The sequence below is a fragment of the Varanus komodoensis genome, unplaced genomic scaffold (genome assembly GCF_004798865.1).
Source record: "Varanus komodoensis strain SLA01 unplaced genomic scaffold, ASM479886v1 scaffold26, whole genome shotgun sequence".
NCBI lineage: Eukaryota > Metazoa > Chordata > Lepidosauria > Squamata > Varanidae > Varanus > Varanus komodoensis.
In genome coordinates this window covers 2,104,022-2,121,967 of record NW_025335684.1, presented here as the reverse complement: position 1 = coordinate 2,121,967, position 17,946 = coordinate 2,104,022, and the positions used below count along the sequence as shown (strand labels likewise).

General features: G+C 53.4%; 1 protein-coding gene across 3 annotated transcripts in view; it reads right to left on the bottom strand.

Annotated features, from left to right (window-relative positions):
• Positions 1-218: 218 nt before the first annotated feature.
• The window catches only part of PEMT (phosphatidylethanolamine N-methyltransferase), a 48,764-nt gene continuing 31,036 nt past the window's right edge, over positions 219-17,946 (bottom strand). For 2 of the 3 annotated variants that reach the window (XM_044433732.1, XM_044433730.1), the window contains exons 5-7: positions 9,742-9,853; positions 2,669-2,743; positions 1,419-1,609 (exon numbers count right to left, since the gene is read on the bottom strand). In XM_044433732.1, coding sequence (XP_044289667.1) covers positions 1,561-1,609; positions 2,669-2,743; positions 9,742-9,853 — 236 coding nt within the window. In that variant the 3' untranslated portion in view covers positions 1,419-1,560. Of the gene's footprint in view, positions 1,610-2,668; positions 2,744-9,741; positions 9,854-17,946 lie in introns of all 3 variants that reach the window. The other variant, XM_044433731.1, reaches the window with a different exon arrangement.

Below are 17,946 nucleotides of genomic sequence, written 5' to 3'. Positions count from 1 at the left end.
TCAAAGGGGGGCTCATTTAGACCCCCTCCAGAAACCGGGCTCCTGCACTTGCTCGCTGGCTATGCTCTCCAGGGCCATCTGGGCAGGTCCAGCATTTGCAAACAGGAAGGGAGTAGAGGCTGCGAAAGGGTTGCCCGCGTATAAAACTCTCTCCAGAAAACTCACGATCAGGCCGAAAGAGACGCAATGAAATGATGAGCAGGCGCACCAATAAACCCTTTCCTTGTTTACTTTGTGTGCGTTTATTTAGTATGTGTGAGCCCGAGATGTGACTGTGGTGAACACACTGAAAAACAGCTGGATTCTTGCACCGAGATGTAAGGTCCAGTTCTGCACACAACAGCGCGCTGAATATCACGGTTAATCCAGTTCATTTTGAGTCGTGTTGAATATATGCTGGTAATACTGGGACTGGTTCCGAGCATCAGCACTTACCCAGCGTTAAGGCGGCAGTGGACAGAACTGGACAAGCCCTTGTGTTAGAGATCGGAGATTCCTTGGAAACAAGGAAGAGAGCTTTAAAAAGTTTTCACAGCCAGGCCCATGATGGGACTATGACAAAAGGCCAATAGGAGAGAAAACGGGAAGAATGTATAACCTCACGCACATCCCTCTCAGTCCATCAAATAGCTTTTCCAGTCTTTGATCTTCAAAAGCACTTTAAGCACGTCACCTTCGGCCTGGTCTGAAAAATACGGGCAGCGCATCGAACACCCATAGAGGCTGCTTTCGTCACAGATGTGAACTTTGCTACAGAAAGTGCTTTGCCTCTCCCAGTCCAAGGAATTCTGTATTCCGAGGAAGTGTTTGCACAGATGGGAACGGAGGGTGTGGAGAGGCGAGGACAAATGATGCTATTGGCACTGAACTTCTGCAAACTCTGGGAAAATGATGCTTTTGTATGTTCTCTCTGGGAGAGGCTGGCCCGGATGAAGGAGGCAGACGTGTGCCGTCACACCTTGCGTGCAGAACGGGGCTGCTGAAAGATCTCGGGGCTGATTTAAGGTCGAGCTTCAGTCAGGACCATTTTGGGGCCTTGGAGTCTTTATGACGCCACAGGCGCCCGGCATCCAAGTCCGTCTTCCTTATCCCCAATATCCCCCCCCCCCCCCCGATCCCTGCACAGGGGCCTTCCAACTGTTCTGTCTCACCAAGGAATGCCCCCAGATTGCCGTTCTGGGTTCTCCCCGCGAGGTCTTCTGCCTGTCCTACTTGTTTGATGCTCCAAATATACAATCAACACCCACAAATTAATGCACTGAATGGAAGCCACAGGAAGTTCGGGGGGGGGGGAAGCTCCTCATCAGAAGCCCTCCCCCACGCCTGGGGTGGTGCGAGTCTTTGTGAAGGTCGGAAGCCCTCCTCCCTCGACCCTCCCACCCCGCCCCCAGCTTCTATCTCAAAAAGGGACCTTTGAAGAGATTGGAGGAAAGTGTAATTAGCAATCAGGCTGAGCGCACATGTCCGATCCAACAATCCTGCCTCGGAGGGCCGGCTGTGTGGGTGGAAGAACATCATCCTGCCTCCTGCTGCCCAGCTTTTCTTGGCCTTCTGCAACCCTTATTTGCTCTTGAGTGCCTTTTGGCGATAGATTTCCTCCGTGAAAGGCCTGGAGAGGGAATTGGGTGGGGGCGTGGGGAGAGGCACATAATTTTGGAGGAAAGGGAAGGGCATGAGAGAAGGGAGAGAGATTGCCGTTAAAACAAGATCATCGCTTTGCTACCATTTCCTCCTGATGCTGAAAGAGCAATCAAAGCCTGGCCCAGACCCTCACTCCGTCTGCCGGGAGGAGACTCTGGAATGCTTCGCTAAGCAAAAACTCTCCGCAGGAAGAACCGGACATCCAGCAGGGGGGTCTGAACCCAGGGAGCTCGTCTTCCGCCCAGCCGAGACCACTGCTGGGCCCTTCTAGTATGGTACTGCTGGCAGTGGCTAACGTCGGGTGCTGGTGCCGCTTGGCTCTCCAGGCAGCGATTTCCCACCTTCTGGGAGCGGGCAGGAGTTCCACCTCAGATCTTCCGCACTGAGCTCTGCGCAGTGTCCCTTTCCCAACAGCCAGAAAATTTTCTGTGTTGTCAACTAGCAATATTTAAGATCTGGTTTAGCTCCAGGTTCAGTGTCTGCAGTTTCTTTAGCAACAAGGCTGAGTCTCTCAGCTTCCGTGGACTTGCAATCCGAATTTTTTCTTCCTGGGGATTCAGGCAAACTTGCCCTAGCGAGTATTAATATTTATCCGTACTTAGGCTGATGGAAACGTGTGCAAATTCACATTAGTGCCAATGTGTATTAGCACAAGTAATACATTCCCATACAGTCCTTAAAAATATTCAGTAACTGGACAATGGAACGAAAGATACCTGCCGATTCACAATCAACAAAGCCGGCTTTGCTTTTAGCAGTCCCGCCAGCATCCTCAAGTGCAAACAGAAACCGAACGCCTTGGACAAAGCTGTTGGTGCAGGGCCCCCGATCCATGCGACATGCCCCAGAATTGAGGTCCAACACCCCCTGCCCTTGAGAACAAATTGTGAGCAGGGGGTACTGTAAGTTCAAGTCAGTGTAAGGGAACTTCCCATTAAGTCCTCTGGAAAATGCATTGGGTTAACTGGCAAAGGCCCCTTCGTATTATTTCCCAGTATTTTGCTTGCCGGGTCTGCAAGCAACTCACCCTTCGTAGTGCAACGCAACCGCATAACACAGCGCCACGGCCGCTGTCAGGACGAGACCAGCTGGGCTTGCGTGCCTGTTAGCAAAGACAGAAGGTAACAAAGAGAGAAAGTGTGTTTTCCGGCTGCTGTTTTGTTATGGTCTTATATAATAAGGTGTTCAGCCAGAGGGACGGAAAGACCGTAATCTCGGCCTCCCCAGAAGAACACCCAACGTTTCGGCTTTGCCCTTGAAGTGTGAACGCAGCCCTGCCTTCCACCCTTTGCTACCCGGCCAAAGCTTCTGGGCGAAAGTTACTGCTCTCCTGGCAAAAGCAGCTGTTTCATCTAACTGGGTTGCCCCCGTTTTGCTAAGCTAAACAAAGCAATTTCACTCAGAGATGGAATGATGAGGGCAGGAGCCTGGAGATGGTGTGGGCTACTTAAGTGCTGAAAATATGCTTATATAAGGCCAGTGCAAACGCGTCATCAGCATCAGCCAGAACCTTCCTGACCATCCAGGGCAGAAATGTAGGCCAAAGAAGCAGCGATTCGCCCTGTGAATGTCCTTCAAGCGGTGCAGATCCAGGAGGAAACCTTGGCTAAGTGGAACGTGCTTCCGAAACGCTCCTCACCCACACGGACCTTGCAGTGGGCCTCCGTTAGGTCTTCTAATTCTTAGTGATGCTTAGTCAAGCTCCAAAAACAAACATCCGAAGCCTTAAAAGGGCATCTTCTTCTCCAAGCTTTTCTCTGCTGTGAAAGCAGGACCCCCAGCTTCCTAATCCCATCCCCAAAGAATGTTTCACGCCTCTTTGTTTAACTGGAGACAGATCAGGTGATGGCAGTGGGCGCAAAGATTGGTGAAAGCGGAGTCAAAAGCTCATAAGAACTGGAAGGCAGTGACCTGGTTCACATGACGCAACAAGCCAGCCTGCGGGTTGAGTGTGGATTGTTGCCAAATCATGGGATGCTGTGTTGTGTGAATCCACCTGGTTTGTAAACCAGAAACAACCCACCATTCAGAGTCTAACAACAACCCCTGGATTCTTCTCATGGGTTGTTTGTGGTTAACAAGCCATGGCTTCTCACACGGAAGGAGAACCATCTGCATGAGTGGCGTGTCAGACAGAAGCTGGGACTGAGGAATCAAGCCAGGAGCCGAGCCAAGCTTCTGGAGCCAGGCGCCAGGACGTGTCCCACCCTGGAGGGGAGCTCTTTATAGCCCTTTCTGCCGACAGCAGCCAGTGGGAAGGCCGGTGCAGACCGCAGATGCCAGGGTGATGCCTCAGGCAGAGTTCCCAGTGGCTTGCCAACCCTCCACAGCGGGGCATCCCTGCCTCCGTCTGTGTTGGTCCCCGATAAGGCAGGTTTCATTCAGTGGAGGCCAGCACTGGCTGCGAGCACCTCCATTTTTAATCGTAGCATCAGGAATGAGCAGCATTTCAAACGGACTCGTTCTGGTGAAAATAAATGGCTCGGCCACTTCTGCTCAGGCGAGGGGCGTGACTCAGGATCAAGAGTCCTTCCACATCCCGAAGGTCCCAGGCTTAGACCGCAGCATCATCCGTGAGCAGGGTGGGGACAGAGCACCTTCAAGAACCTGGAAAGCCGCCTAAGACTGGCCTCTAATCAGCATTAAAACTGGAGCAACTCAGCCAGATAGTCTGACCCATTCTAAATCAGCTCCTTCCCCTTTTTTGCCAGCATTCTGGATCAAACTTTTCCCATTGCAGGACTTCACCGCTCATGACGTGCTTCTTTCTTCAATCAAGGAGCAGTCAACAACAGCTTTTGCGTCTTGAACTGCTCCAAGTCTTGTTTTGATTGATGAAAACTTGATCAATGTCTCCCCTCGAGCTGCAGCAGAGTTAGCAACTAGGGAAATGGGTCACGGCGCAGAGGACAAATGAATGTTGATGACTAAGAAGAAATCAGGTAGCCCCGAGTGACTGCTGAGGCGGCTGGTGCCAGGAAGCGGCTAGCGCAAGCTGCGCAAGCGATGCGTCGGGTGCTGCGGGACGAGGGGGATGGCAGTGGACCATGGGATAAGGTAGTGCCGTGGAAGCAGAAGGTGCCAGGTGAGCAGGCGCTCCGAATGGGTCTGGGCTGGACAGGGCTGTGAGCAGAGTGATCTGCAGGTGCTTGTAGCTAGCCCCGAAGGCAATCGCATCCCAAAAGCAAGCTAACCAGGAGACCCTGGCTCTTAAGGCCACCCTCTTTGTGCAAAGGACTATCTGGACAGAGAGAGGAGGCAGAGTCACAGTGCCGCAGAATTAGACCTCAAGCATGCGGATTTTGCCAATGCATGAAAATCATAGGATAGTAGAGCTGGAAGGTTAGCTCTTGACTGTGGGAAGGCTTGATTCCAGATGGAAGAGCTCCTCCTCTCTTCCTTTCCCAAAAGGCCTGACTTCATCCTCAGGGAGGTTTGTACTGCTGGTGGGAAGTACAGATGGCAGGAACGCCCCGTGGGCCAGAATGGCAGGTGTTACTTAATTGGGCTACGCATTTGGCTTGGCTCACTGGGTCTTCCTCAGACCCCCGTTTTGCAGTATCTCCCCCGAAACCTGAGGTGGTTTGGTTCTCAGCAGTTGTCCATCCAATCTCCCCCATTACCCTTGACATCCTGACTCCTCTCCTTCTCCAACTAGTTTACGTTCCACAACTGAGCTTTCCAACTGGGAACACTGTGTTTGAGAGAAGCAGTTCCATCCCCACATACATCAGCTGCTGGGGAACATGGGTGGGATGCTGCTGGCACACTCCTCCCCTGCTGATGGACTTCTCCCAAGCATCACCTCGGTCACTGTGCGAACTGAATGCTGGACTAGACAGATTCTGGGTCCGATCCGGCACCGGGCTCTTTCTAGGTGCTTAGCAGATGCCAGTGAGTTTTGCGTCCAGAATCTTTTACACTTATCATGACCAAAGCCAAAAGGTGCCCAGGGAGTTTCTCAGAGAGCAGAGGGACCACAACTGCGGGGTGTCGTGGCTGCCACAGGAATTTTGGCAGCTGAGAACCAAGCACCCGGCTAGCGTCCCAATCCACTTCCTTTTGCAAGTCGGCAGGAGCGGTCTGCGTTATTTATTCTCATCGTACGTCACTCGGAGAGCCTTCAAGATCGAAAAGCAGGATAAAAATACTTTAAACAAAAAACCAAATAGCACGTGCGCACACACAGATAGATCAGGATGCTTCTGGCTGGCTCATTGCAATCAACAACAAATTAACCTCACTTATCCGTTGAGCTTCAGAACCACCAGTTAAGTTCTGCTGCACGGAGGCAGTACAAGGGTAATGATGTACATCTCCCCAGTTCTTTCTTGAAAGTCCCTGTTTGATGCAAATCTTCAGCAGAGGCTGATCTTGCCGAACTTAACACAATCTTGCTTCAACCATCTTAATAAACAGCATCCTTTCCTCTTTGAGAGGAAACGTGTGCCGCAAACGGGGAGGCAGAGCTAGGATTTTGTGTAGGGGCGAAGATGGAAAAGGAAGGAGGCATGTTGCCCCGGGTCGCTTTCTGCGTCAGGGCTGGGGGGCAAGGAAGACGCAGGAGGGGGCAGCTTCGCCTGTGGATTGTTCAGAGCAAAAAGAAGGCTGCTGGGCCAGGCCCTCAGCACCAGAAATGTCCCTCTTCCATCCGTGCTCAGTTCTGAAGAAGCTCTCGGAGGACATGTTCCAGGGGCAGGTGGGGCTGGACGCAAAACACGGGGGCCGAGCTAAAATACCCCAAGTACCAGCATGTCCAAATGTAAGCTTCTTGGGGCTGAGACTGTCTGCTCGTCTTTCTACAGAAGATCACCTCTGCGGATAGTCCTGCACTGATTTTTAGAGCCGATGGCCACATTGACCTCTTAGAGGAGATGGCTGAGCCTCATCCATTATGAAAAAAATCACCAAATATTTGGTATTTTTAGTCCATATCCTTGCTGTAAGCTTTTATATGATACTTGATTGTGCCGTATTTCATGATTTCTATTGCAGACTGCCCAGACAACTTTGGCTGTCGGGCAGCGTAGAAATGTAAAATAAAAATTATTCTAAAATCTGATTTTTCTTTCCACGCTTCCCTGTCCCCTCGGTCAGGAAGTGGCAGCCGTTCCACAGGGAGCTTGTTTTACTGAGGTTGCAGAAGGGCACACAGCAGGGTCTTTGTAGTGTGGCACCTTCTCTGTGGAGCCCCTTGACCCTCAAACTTACGCCAGGTTCTTCCCCCATCCTCTCTCCCTCTGCTTTATTCTGGAAAACTCTTTGAAGGAAGGAAGGAAGGGAGGGATATATATAGCCAGAGGGCAAAGCTGAAGCTCATTTTCCAAAAGGTGCTTCATTGCTGCTGAATTTTAAAAGCCAGCAGCTTCGAAATGACACTTGACTCTGTTTTCCGAGAGTCGCTTTGCCTTAATTCGGCCTCCATGCCGCGAATTGCTGCAGGAGCTTGCAGCGAGGCGACTCACGAACTGTATCCATCAGCCAGCGATAAACAAAGAGCAATAATAGAATTAAATGCTGCATCTATTAAACACACTTGTCTATTTTTAACTATCCGGCACTGCGAGGATCCGCATGCCAAGTTCATTAATAGATGGGAAGAGTGCGGCTACCCAAGCCTGCAACATCAGCGAGGGGAGGGTACTTGCCAGACCTCGCGGCCCCCCTGCACCCGGTCATTTGAGCGGAGCTTTAGCCGAGGAAATTGGATCCATTCCCTGGGTCCCTCTGGTGAGGCCGTACGGAACATGTTCCCAGGGAGTGGACGGACACAGCTCGATGTTCGGCTGTCATGGCGATGAGAGATCGGCAGCCGCGGGTGGGTGGGTGGGAGGGAGGCTCCGACTGCTCGTGCCGAAGTGCCTCGCGGCGTCCTGTCCCCCACGCCAGGCCCAAGGGGGGCAGAAACACGCTTCTGCAAAGCCGGAGCAAAGCCGGCCGTGGCTAGCGCTGACCGGCTGATGCCCGTGCCGTCGCAAAGGCAGGGTTTGGCAAGTGCAATTCGAATCCTTCTTCTTAAATAAGTGGAAGATTGCAATTGCTTCATTTATTCACAACGCTAAAATGCAGTCCACATCTATAGAGTTGTTGTTCTGTCGCAAAGTTCTGCCTGACCTGTCCCGACCCCATGGCCAACGTTCCTCCAGGCCTTCCTGTCCTCCACCATCCCTTGGAGTTCAACCAAGCCCACTCCAAATACCCCAGTGGCCCCATCCAGCCCCCTCATCCTCTGCCGCCCCCTTCTCCTTTTGCCGTCAACCCTTCCCAGCATCAGGCTCTTCTCCAGCGAGTCCTTCCCTCTCCTTAGCTGGCCAAAGTGTGTGAGCTCCATCTTCAGGATCTGGCCTTCTACGGAGCAGGCAGGGCTGAACTGGGCCCTGTCCGTGGGGTTTCCATGGCAAGGGCACTGCAGCGGGTTGCCGCCTCCCTCTCCAGCGGGTCACCTTTTGCCAGAGCGCTCTGCTACGGCCAGTCCGTCTTGGATGCCCCTGCACGGCAGAGCTCAGAAGAGCTCCATTGCGCTACGCAAGCCCCTTCGCCACGGCATGAAGGGGCTATACAGAGCACAGAGCGGAAAAATGATGAACGTTATGAATGAGTGTTAGGAGCACCTACTCCCATCCATCTGCTTCTCTGTAGCATAAGGTCAGCCGAGGAGACCTTGCTTCAATTCCCAACATTTCGGGAGGCTGCACTGCCCTCGAACGGAAGCAGGGCCTTCTTGGTCACTGCCCCCGTGCTCTGGGACGCTCCTCCATGGGGTGTGCTCGGGACTGGCCCCTTCTGCTTCTGCAGGAGGTCAGGCCCCTTCTCTGCCTCCTGCTTCTGGTTTCTGTTGCTGTTCTTGCTGGCCCTGGTTTAATCTGGATTATTTTATGTATTCCGTGGTAAACTGCTTTCAGCTTTGCCTGCCATGAGACTGTGGTTCCAAGAACCTCTCTGAAATGGGGCTGAGCCCTCAGGTTGCAAGAGGTCCTGCACTCTGACGCGATGCAGCAACACTTTGAAGCGATTTCTGGAGGCGGTGGAAGGGCTGCGAGCAACAGAAGAATCCACTGGGAGGAGAAGACGAGAGAGAATGAGCCAAGATGTCGTCAAGACACGGAATCTGCTGCCAACGGATGCGGCGGGAGCAAAAGGCAGGCATGTGTGGAACAAGGGGAACAGGAGGCCGGGGGCGAGACACAGGCCCCCGTGTCAGGAGTGCAGACAAGCAGCCTCCGAATCCGACTTGGCAGAGTCTCGAAACAGGACCCGGGACGGTTCCATTGACAAACTGCATCTGCACCTCTTCCAAGCAGCTGTTCTTGCGCAGGCGGCACCGGCCCGCTTCCTCGACGGGTGCTTTGCGAGACCCCATTTTTATTTTACGGAGAGCTGTCTATTGCTACTGTCAGCACGACATGCTTCTTGGTGAGCAGCCCATGGGAACGGCAAAGGTGTGTGCGAGAGAGCCGATGCGTCGCGAGAGCCGGATCTGTCACTATCCGACACGCGCTTTCGGTGCCACCCAAAGGGACGCGGGCGCCCGTCTGACTTGGCTCTGTGCGGCTCACTCTCTCTGATTTAAAGCATACTAGATCCCAACTTCAGAACTGACTAAAAAGGCCCATTAAGAGGTGGAGAAGCAGAACGGGGTGGGGGGGAGGGGTACTGAAAAAAATGGGGATCAGGACCATGGGACGAAAAAGCCAAACTGTGCAGATCGGCACACGCAGACTTCCAGTTACTCGAAAGTCTCTTTTGCTGCGTGTGTCTGTGAGGGAGCCTGTCAGGACCCTACCTGGGCGTGGGCCGGGCAGAGGGGGGCTTCTGCTTTCAGAAGCAGCCTCAGGTAGGAGCATTCAAAAAGGGGGAAAGGAGGGGAAGCAGATACGGGCAAACAGCCGGCTCGTCCAAGGGGGTCAGCTGCAACGAAGACCCCAGAGCACTGCATTTTTGTTGGCTGGCGCAGCAAAAGCCCTCGCTGCCCCCGGCCGCCTCCGCCTTCCCTCTGACGGACTCCTCCCGGGGGCCGCTCCCCTCCGGCCTCAGCTCACACCTCCAGGGGACGGTCCGGAGGGAACCATGCAGGGTGGCCAAGCCGGCCGGGGGACTTACATGATGGACCAGCCCAGGTAGATGGTGGTGCTGCCCCAGTACATGGGATTGTCCAGGATATTGAACGGGAAGGACGTCACCTTCGCCTCCTTGAGGATGCCGAAGTAATCTCCTGCAGGGGAACAGAGGCACACGGGTTCAGGCCGACCGAAGAACCGCCGGAGCAGCTGAGGTCTGGCCCGGCACCCGGCCCAGCTCCCCGCTCTGCCCAGAGGCCCACGGGCCGCCTCCACAAGGCGACGAACGGGCCTCGGCGGTCCTTCACCATTCTCGCCGCCTCGCAAGAGCCGTCCAGGGGCTCCATGCAGCGCTAGCGGTCAATAACCAGGAATAGGTTTATCCCCTGGGCTTTTGCTGAGCCCATTTCAAAGCCACCATGGTAAAAGCCACCGTCACCTCCCGGCAGGTGGGGAATTCTGTGAATTCCGCCTTCTGGGAAGGACTCCCACATTCCTGCTCTCCCGCATCTGGCCACCCGTCAATTCTGATGGATGAGCTGGGCTCTCGCCCACTGCCTTTCTCGTTGCCGCTGTCTTCGCGCCCTGCAGAACTTCATAAATCTCCACCACGCAGGGGAAAGGAGCGCAGCTGAGGGGCAAAACACACACGGGCCAAGGAAACTCCTGCAGAAACCCAGCAGGCTGGGACTGAAACCCAACCCCCGCCTGTCCGCTTCCACACCGCTAGGCTGGATGGTCCCTGACCCGGATTCAGGGTTTAAGGCAACTTCCCATCAGGGGATGCTGGTGACTCCTACGTCAGGAGGGCTCCTCGCCCACCAGAATGTTCATTTATTTATTTGTTTTATACCCCCTTTTTTCTTACAATGAAATCAAAGTGGCTTACATCTTCCTCCTCTCCATCTCATTCCCACAACAACCCTGCGAGGTAGGCTGGTCTGGGTGCCTGTGACTGGCTCAAAGACACCCAGGGGCTCCATGGCTGAGCAGGGACTCGAGAATGGGTTGTCTGGGTCCCAGTCCCATGCGCCTGACCCACACACCAGACTGGCTCTACCCCAGTGTGCACCCCCTCCCTGACCCACCATGAAAGCACTGTGAAACCACACGCCAACAGCTCCTTCTGTCCAGCTTGGCATCTCCAATTTGCCACGTTGGTTTTAAGACCCCCGACAGAGAACCAAGCCAAAAAAAGTGAGCCCAACGCAGCGGGGATCTGTTGGGAACTGTGATTATGACTACTCGCTTTTGTTCTCGATGTTCTTCTAGCTGATGGTTCCAGAGTATGTGGTTTTGTTTAGATCAGATAGCTACAGAAGTCTAGATGAAATATAAAAACATGAAGAAATACATCAGGGAAAACGTGATCGCAGAGAAGAGGGTTAAAATCAATCTCTTCACCAATGCGTGGCATGTCTCGACTGCTTCAGAGGCATCAAAGGAAATGATTTTGGAAACGGTGAGCCAGACTCGGCCATCTCCAGAACTTTAAAAAGACACGAATTCATCACATGGGAGACACTGGTCAAGACGACCAAGGGACACGAGTTATGCAAAACGACCATCTTTCTCGCGATTACACGCAACAAACCCCCCCTAGATCGAGACAGACGCCGCCGCACTGCCGGCTGCAGAGCCGATGCCAGCTGCGTATGGTGACAGACAGCGCCCCTACGGCCATCTGGACCGCTTGCGCTGTCGTGCCACGGCACATCCACACCCGTGGCACCGGCAGCTGCTCGGCTCGGCCGCGCTCGCGCAGTGTGGCGCTGGGGCAGGCGGGCATGTGGCTCGCGGCCGACACCCGGCCTTCGCAGTCTCGGAGCAGCACAGGACGAACGTTCTCTGCGAGGGTTCGTCTCTCGCTGGAACCACATCAGGCTCTCGTCGTCTAGCCGTGGCACCCTCGCGAGCCGATTCCCCGAGTGTCTGGAAAGTGGATTTTGCTCACAAAGGAAGGCTCCTTCCAGTCAAAACCAGCCCTCCAGATGCTTCTCTCCACAGATCTTTGGGCCCTGGGGTGGGCAAGCAGGTTCCTCTCTCATGCTTCCCCGAGTCGGCCACACCACGGCTTGGGCTTCCTCCTTTCTTGCAATTCAGCTGCGTAAGGAGAACTAGGACAAGAACGACTCCACCTTTCACAAGTCCGCTGCATCTCGCAGTCCGAAGACCATCCCCAAGGAAGAGGAAGGGGCAGCTGCCTGCCCAAAGGCTTCCCAGATGAGATTCCTCTCGAGCAAATGCCCTGCCTCATTCACGGAGTCTTATGGGGGCTCCAGCTGGAATGGTCCACCAGTAACCCTCCTTTCCGTTCAGGCTGCCCATTTTTCTATTTCTGTCCCACCTGCGACCTCTTCACCCGCTTCCACCCCCAGCAAGTCTCCCCATTGTCTTGTTCCCCCGTTCCTTCCTCCCTCCTGCCATTTTGTTGTCTGTTAAAGAGGGTTTCTTTCTGGAAAATCTGCAGCCCTTGGGGTTCCTCAGAGACTGCTGATGCGTCCATTTCTGGACTACTGCCCCAAGGTATCTCTTCTGCAGTGCTTTACTGGTGCAAGATGAGTATGTAAGAGAGAGGCAAAGAAACTCAGGGAACCGGAAGCTGCAAAGAGCACACACTGCAATGCAGAGCTAATTCTGGCGTGCTCTTAATCATGCTAACATTACCAATGAGTGGAAGGCACAGCGAACCAGAGCAGAAAATAACAAAGAGAACTGATGCTGGAGAATGGAACGGGGTGTGGATTCATTGATAATTTGGATGCCCGCAGAACTGGATGGATGTCAGAGCTGACAGTCACCGCAGCAGAGATCTGGCTTCAAAACACCAAGCCCTTGTCAGTCTCAGGCCAGATCCTGCAGACGCCGTGTCAATTAGACCCCCCAAGAGCTGCCTGCACAAACTTTGTGGGGCGAATGGAGTCAGTGACTCTGTTGGCATTCAAATGGGAACACACAACACCGATCCAACCCGTCTTGCAGTGACTCAGCGGCCACTGCTGCGATTGCCAAGCAACGGCACATAGTTGGTCCAGCGGGTAAAACTTTTCTGCTGTGTCATTATCCCATTTAGCAGCCACCTGAGGGGAACAAATCGGGCGAGAGCCGTCCGTTCTTGGAAGTTCAAACGGTGTGCATTTGGCGTGTGCGCATTTCACAGCGAGAAATGGAGGAAATTGCAGACTTGTCCCAGGTAGTAATGCCGATAAATTATAGCTCCTTGTTCTCCATGTGATGCCCTTTTAGTTTGCAATCTCAAAACACTTTGCTAATGTTAATTAAGGCTCGATGGACAGCTTTGTACAGAAGTGTCGACTGCACGGCGCGGGGGTGGGAAAATGAACTGGGCCGACGTTTCGTGACTCACCCCCGGCCCGCAATTTGACAAGTCTTTTCATTTACCCAAAGCACTTAGGAGTGCTTCAAACTTGATTCTGTGAACGGCCCAGAGAGTCGCTCTGACTAAGTGGGCAGCGCAGAAATTAATGAACTAAATGGACCTGCACAGCGGCCCCCACGAGGCCGTTGGCTGAGCCTTTCCCTCTTCTTCGTTTGGCCAGACTCGCTTCCTCCTGCTGCATTATCAGAGAGACCCGAACCGCAAAATGGGTGATCACAGGGCGTTGGCCAGGGCTCTGAAAGGCAGGGGGACTGACTGGGGGCCCGAGGGACCCTTCAGCTTTGGCGCGCATCTGAATGCCCCATCCGGCCACCCTGGCAGTATCTTAACTTCCTGCCACGCCAAGAAATCAGGAGGACCGAGAAAGCTCTCCTTGGCTTGCAGTGATGGAGATCAAAGGAATACAGCAGAAAGGACTTCTTTCTCCTTGTCTGGGCCTGTTGCCCTGAGACCATGTCTGCCAGCTTTGTAACTGGGACGAGATGCTCAGGGGCATCCTTTCCTGCTGGGGGTTCTGGGTGTGTGGTCCCCCACCTTCTCAAGGGAACCAGGAAGAGGAGAAATGGCCACCTCTGCATCGTTTTCTTCTCGTCTCATTCGTGTCCTGGTCTCCCAGAGTGCCTGCAATTCTCCACAGAGCAGGCAGCACAGCCCTCGAGGGGGCCGAGGCCATGCAGGGGACGCAAGCGGGCTGGAAAGATGGACCTGGGCAATCCACGGGAGGTCATGAGAGAATCGGCCCGAGGGAGAGGGGCGTAGGCGCAACAGCAGCCAAGCTTCTGGCAGAGCACAGACCCGGGACGTCCGGTGGTTTTCCCAAGGGGCTCCTTGCAGCACGGAGCTCTGGATCCAAGAGCAAGGAGGGTTGGGGGAGAGCTTGTGCTCAGCAACTCTTCTAGCTCCCGACGGATGTTGTCCTTCAGACCGTCAGGAGGTTCCAGGGTCCAAGATCTGCCAGGATCTCTGGCTTTGGCAGGATCTGGGCCTCAGCTGGAGACCAAGGCAACTTGGGGGCAGAGGAAATTCATCAATCCCATGCTCCCTGGCAGGGCAGGTTCTTCCCATGTTCCACTGCAGTCCAAGAGAAGCTTGAGGCTGACTCGGTTCCTCTTTCTCTCTCTCTCAAAGGCCCAGGTTCTGTTTTTATTGGGAAGGGGCTGAGAGCTGGCAGGGAGGGCTGGGGGGCGGCGAGGACAGCCCCCACTTTTGGACAGGACCGAGTTCACAAGGGTCTTGCTTGGAATGGCCGAGGCTTTCAAGGGGCATCAGGAAGGGGCTTTGCCCCGGCTCCTCTTAGGGACAAGGAAACCCAGGAAGGCTCTCCCACTTCTTATGCATGGACTGATACCAACCCCGTGGGTTCCTGCAGTCTGAGCAGCTGCAATCGACTTCACTGGAGACATTTTGCTCTCCGCAGACTTCCATTGTTGCAAGAAAATTGCCCTTCTCCTCCCGGCACGGTTGCATTCTTCACGGCACTTTGCGTATGAACATGTCTTGAAGAGGCTTGGCCCCCTCAGTGAATTGTACATTTTGCATCTTATTCCCCACTGGATTCCAGAACTTAAAGCGAGTAATATGCGAGCCTTCTGATGTCAGACTGGAGGGAATGAAAAGAGAAGCAAACAAAACCCGGGCGGGCGTGGGGGGGCCGCTTGCTGAGCTTTGTTCTTTTAAGAACGGGCAGGCAGCTGCGCTGGTCCATTAGTGGGGCGGGGGGAGGAAATCAGAAGCAACAGGAACGCAATTCCCCTTCTTTGGGCCAAGAACGAGGCTACAAAAGTGAGCATGGTTCTAGGCCGCTTTAAACACTGCATTCGTCTGAAAAGGGGAGAGAAGCAAGCTTTTCCCCAGGGATGTAGACACGCAAAGGTCTTCCATTTGCACCAACACCAAAAGCTGCTCTCTCCTCCATCGGGCACAGGTCCCTTGGCACTGCCTGCTAGAAGCTTTGCAGGATTCCAAGCAAGATTTTCCAGCCCTCCCTGGAGATGCCTGGGGCCGAAACTGGGACTTTCTGCACACCGAGGGGGGTGTTGCCCCTTCGAAATGAGCGAAGATGGATCTGTGAATGGAACCCCCTCTCTGCCAACTCTGGGAAAAGATCCCCAAGCCGCATTCTTCTCATGTTGTGACGCTGAACCTTCGCTGGCAGGGCCTCTGGATCGAGCTGCCCCACTGCCCTGGGAGCTCGGACCCCCAGGCTGAAAATCAAGCAGAGGGGCGATGGTGCACACCGATTTGGTCGTGCTGGGCTTGGACCATCCTGAAGGCAGGCTGAGGCCAAGAACCTTGGCTGCCGTTGCTCTCAAGGGAGAGGTGTTCAATGGTAGGACACCACCGCCTCTGTTCCATCTGAGATTAACACAACCCGCAGGATCAGGCCTTCTATGAAGCTCCACCGTGGATGATAATTATATTGCCTTTACATCTGCCTTCCTTCCTCTGCAAGGAGCCCAACGCGGCTTTCGCAGGCCTCCTCCTCCACTCCATCTGACCTCACAACAACCCAGTGAGGTAGGCCAGGCCGAGAGTCCGTGACCAGTGAGCTTCAAGACTAGGTAGAGAGCTTAGATCTCCCAAGTCCTGATCCAAGACTTCACCACTGCACTGCACTGGTTCTCCAGCCATTGCACACAACACTTTAGGCTGGTTGGGGACACAAATGACCCACCACAAGACCATGGGGACTAGCCATGAGAATTCAAAATGGCGCCCATCTGGCAGCCATTCTCCTTCCAGTAGTTCCCCTAATGCCTCAAAGCACGATTAAACTACGGAATTCACTGCCATGACTTCAGAAGAGCTTTTAGTATATTAAGAGGTGTGTAGGTAGTACTAAGACAGACCTTAAATAGATTCAATTAGCCAGATTCCTAAATGGCTACGAGTCCTGACGCCAGCTCTAGGGCCAGAGATAGGGTGCCTCTCTCTGCCCACTGCTGGGGAACACACAACCAGGAAAGTGCTGTGGCCCTCCTGTCGAGCCCGTGGACCATCCGTGGGGGATCCGGTTAGCGAGGCTGAAACACAACGCTGGATTGGACGGGACTTCCCCGTGACCCCACAGGGCTCTTTGGCTGTTCTTCCTGGCTTAGGCTCCTTAACAATGTTGGAAGAAGCGGTTTTTCTGTGGATACCTGAAGGCAATTCCAAGCGTGTAGGTGCCGACTGTCCAGACTGAGCTTGAAGAAATGGTCTAATGGGCCATTGATTTGTCCCCCATATATATATTTTTGTAAGCCGCCCCGAGGCATTTTGCGAATGGGGCGGCATAGAAATGTTCTAAATAAATGAATAAATAGGAGCCTTCCTAGATCCCATTTCCAGCAGTAAGTTATTTTCAAAAGCCTGCTTCATAAAAACGAATCGTTCTTTATGTTTAAAGGGCAAACATTCCGAGTGTTGCCACTTGTCCACTGAGAGACTCTTTGGCTGGGTTTGCACGATATGGCAAGCCACGGTGGCGCCGTGCGCAGGAGGCCGTTCAAACCCTCAAACTATTTCAGCACGGCGCATTTGGTTTGTCGCAACCATGGTTAGACACGATGGTCTGTCCTATGGTTTCCACACGTCACCAGAGTTTCTCTGGTTGTCTGAACCTGGTATCATGGTTTCCATGGTTGTGGGATGCAATGACTGCAGAGGCCCTGAAAGAGCAGAGCAGAATTGCTTTTCCAGGCTCCAACAGTGGGCGGACTGAGTAAGAGGGTGGAAACCATGTTCCTTGATCGTCTGCCAGGCATATCCAGGCAAAAAACCACGTGCTATGTAGATTATGCAGGGTTGCTTGCTGTGCAGCCTTTAGATATTTTTAAGGCCCAGAAATATAGCCTGCCCCTTTCTCAGGAGAGAGAAGGTACCTCGCAGTAGTGAGCCAAGGGTCTGGAACTTCCACTGGTCCTAAACTGGCCCACCCTCCAGGAACCTTGGGGGACCCTGTACATCCATTCAGAAGCACCCACCTCTAATTTATTTATTTAGAATATTTCTATGCCGTCCTGTTGCGAAGGCCTAAGGATGGCTTACATAAATAGATAAACAATTATATAAAACATAATACAAATCAATTTCAGATCCACCCTGGCTGCAGATTAAAAGCATTCATAAACCAATATTAAAAGTTATTAAAATATCATTGGAATAAAAAGGTCTTCACCTGGCCCCGAGAAACAGATACCCTCTCAGCTCCTTCTCATTCTCTCCAGCTAAGAACCCTACAAACAGAAAGTGTGGGACCACATCTGGCCAAGTCATGAGGACATGAAGTCTTTGCTGGGTTTGTTGTTTGCTTGTGCTGGAGGGAATGCGACACATACTGTGGACCTGTGGGGGTGGACCCACAAAAACAGCTACCCACGCCCTGCCCCTCCCTCCAGGAGACCTGGTTACCTCTTTCCAGGCATGCATTACCTGGGAGGCATAATAGAAACGAGGGCAAATCTCTCCCTGAGAACGAACAGGCATGAATGACTAGGGTTCCAAGGAGTGCCGGACGAATGGACGTGTCACAATGGGCCCTATTGTGTAGGAACAATGGGCCAGGATAGCTTTCTCTCTCACACACACACACACACACCATTTGTCAGTGCTGGAGAAAGAAAAGTGGGCCGGCACACACTGAAAGTAAGATACCCAACGGCTGAAAAATTGAGGCCTGGGCCACCCCCGCGGTGAAGAAAATAGGAGCCCACAATGAAATGGTTTAGCAAGCATGATTCACCCTGCGCTGCCCAAGCCCGTTAACCTACATCTTGCGTCCCCTTCCAACGACCCAGCAGCAGCGGGATGACTTCACCATACCGGTTGAAAAGAGATGCCCAGTTCCCTGATTGGAGGACGCCAACC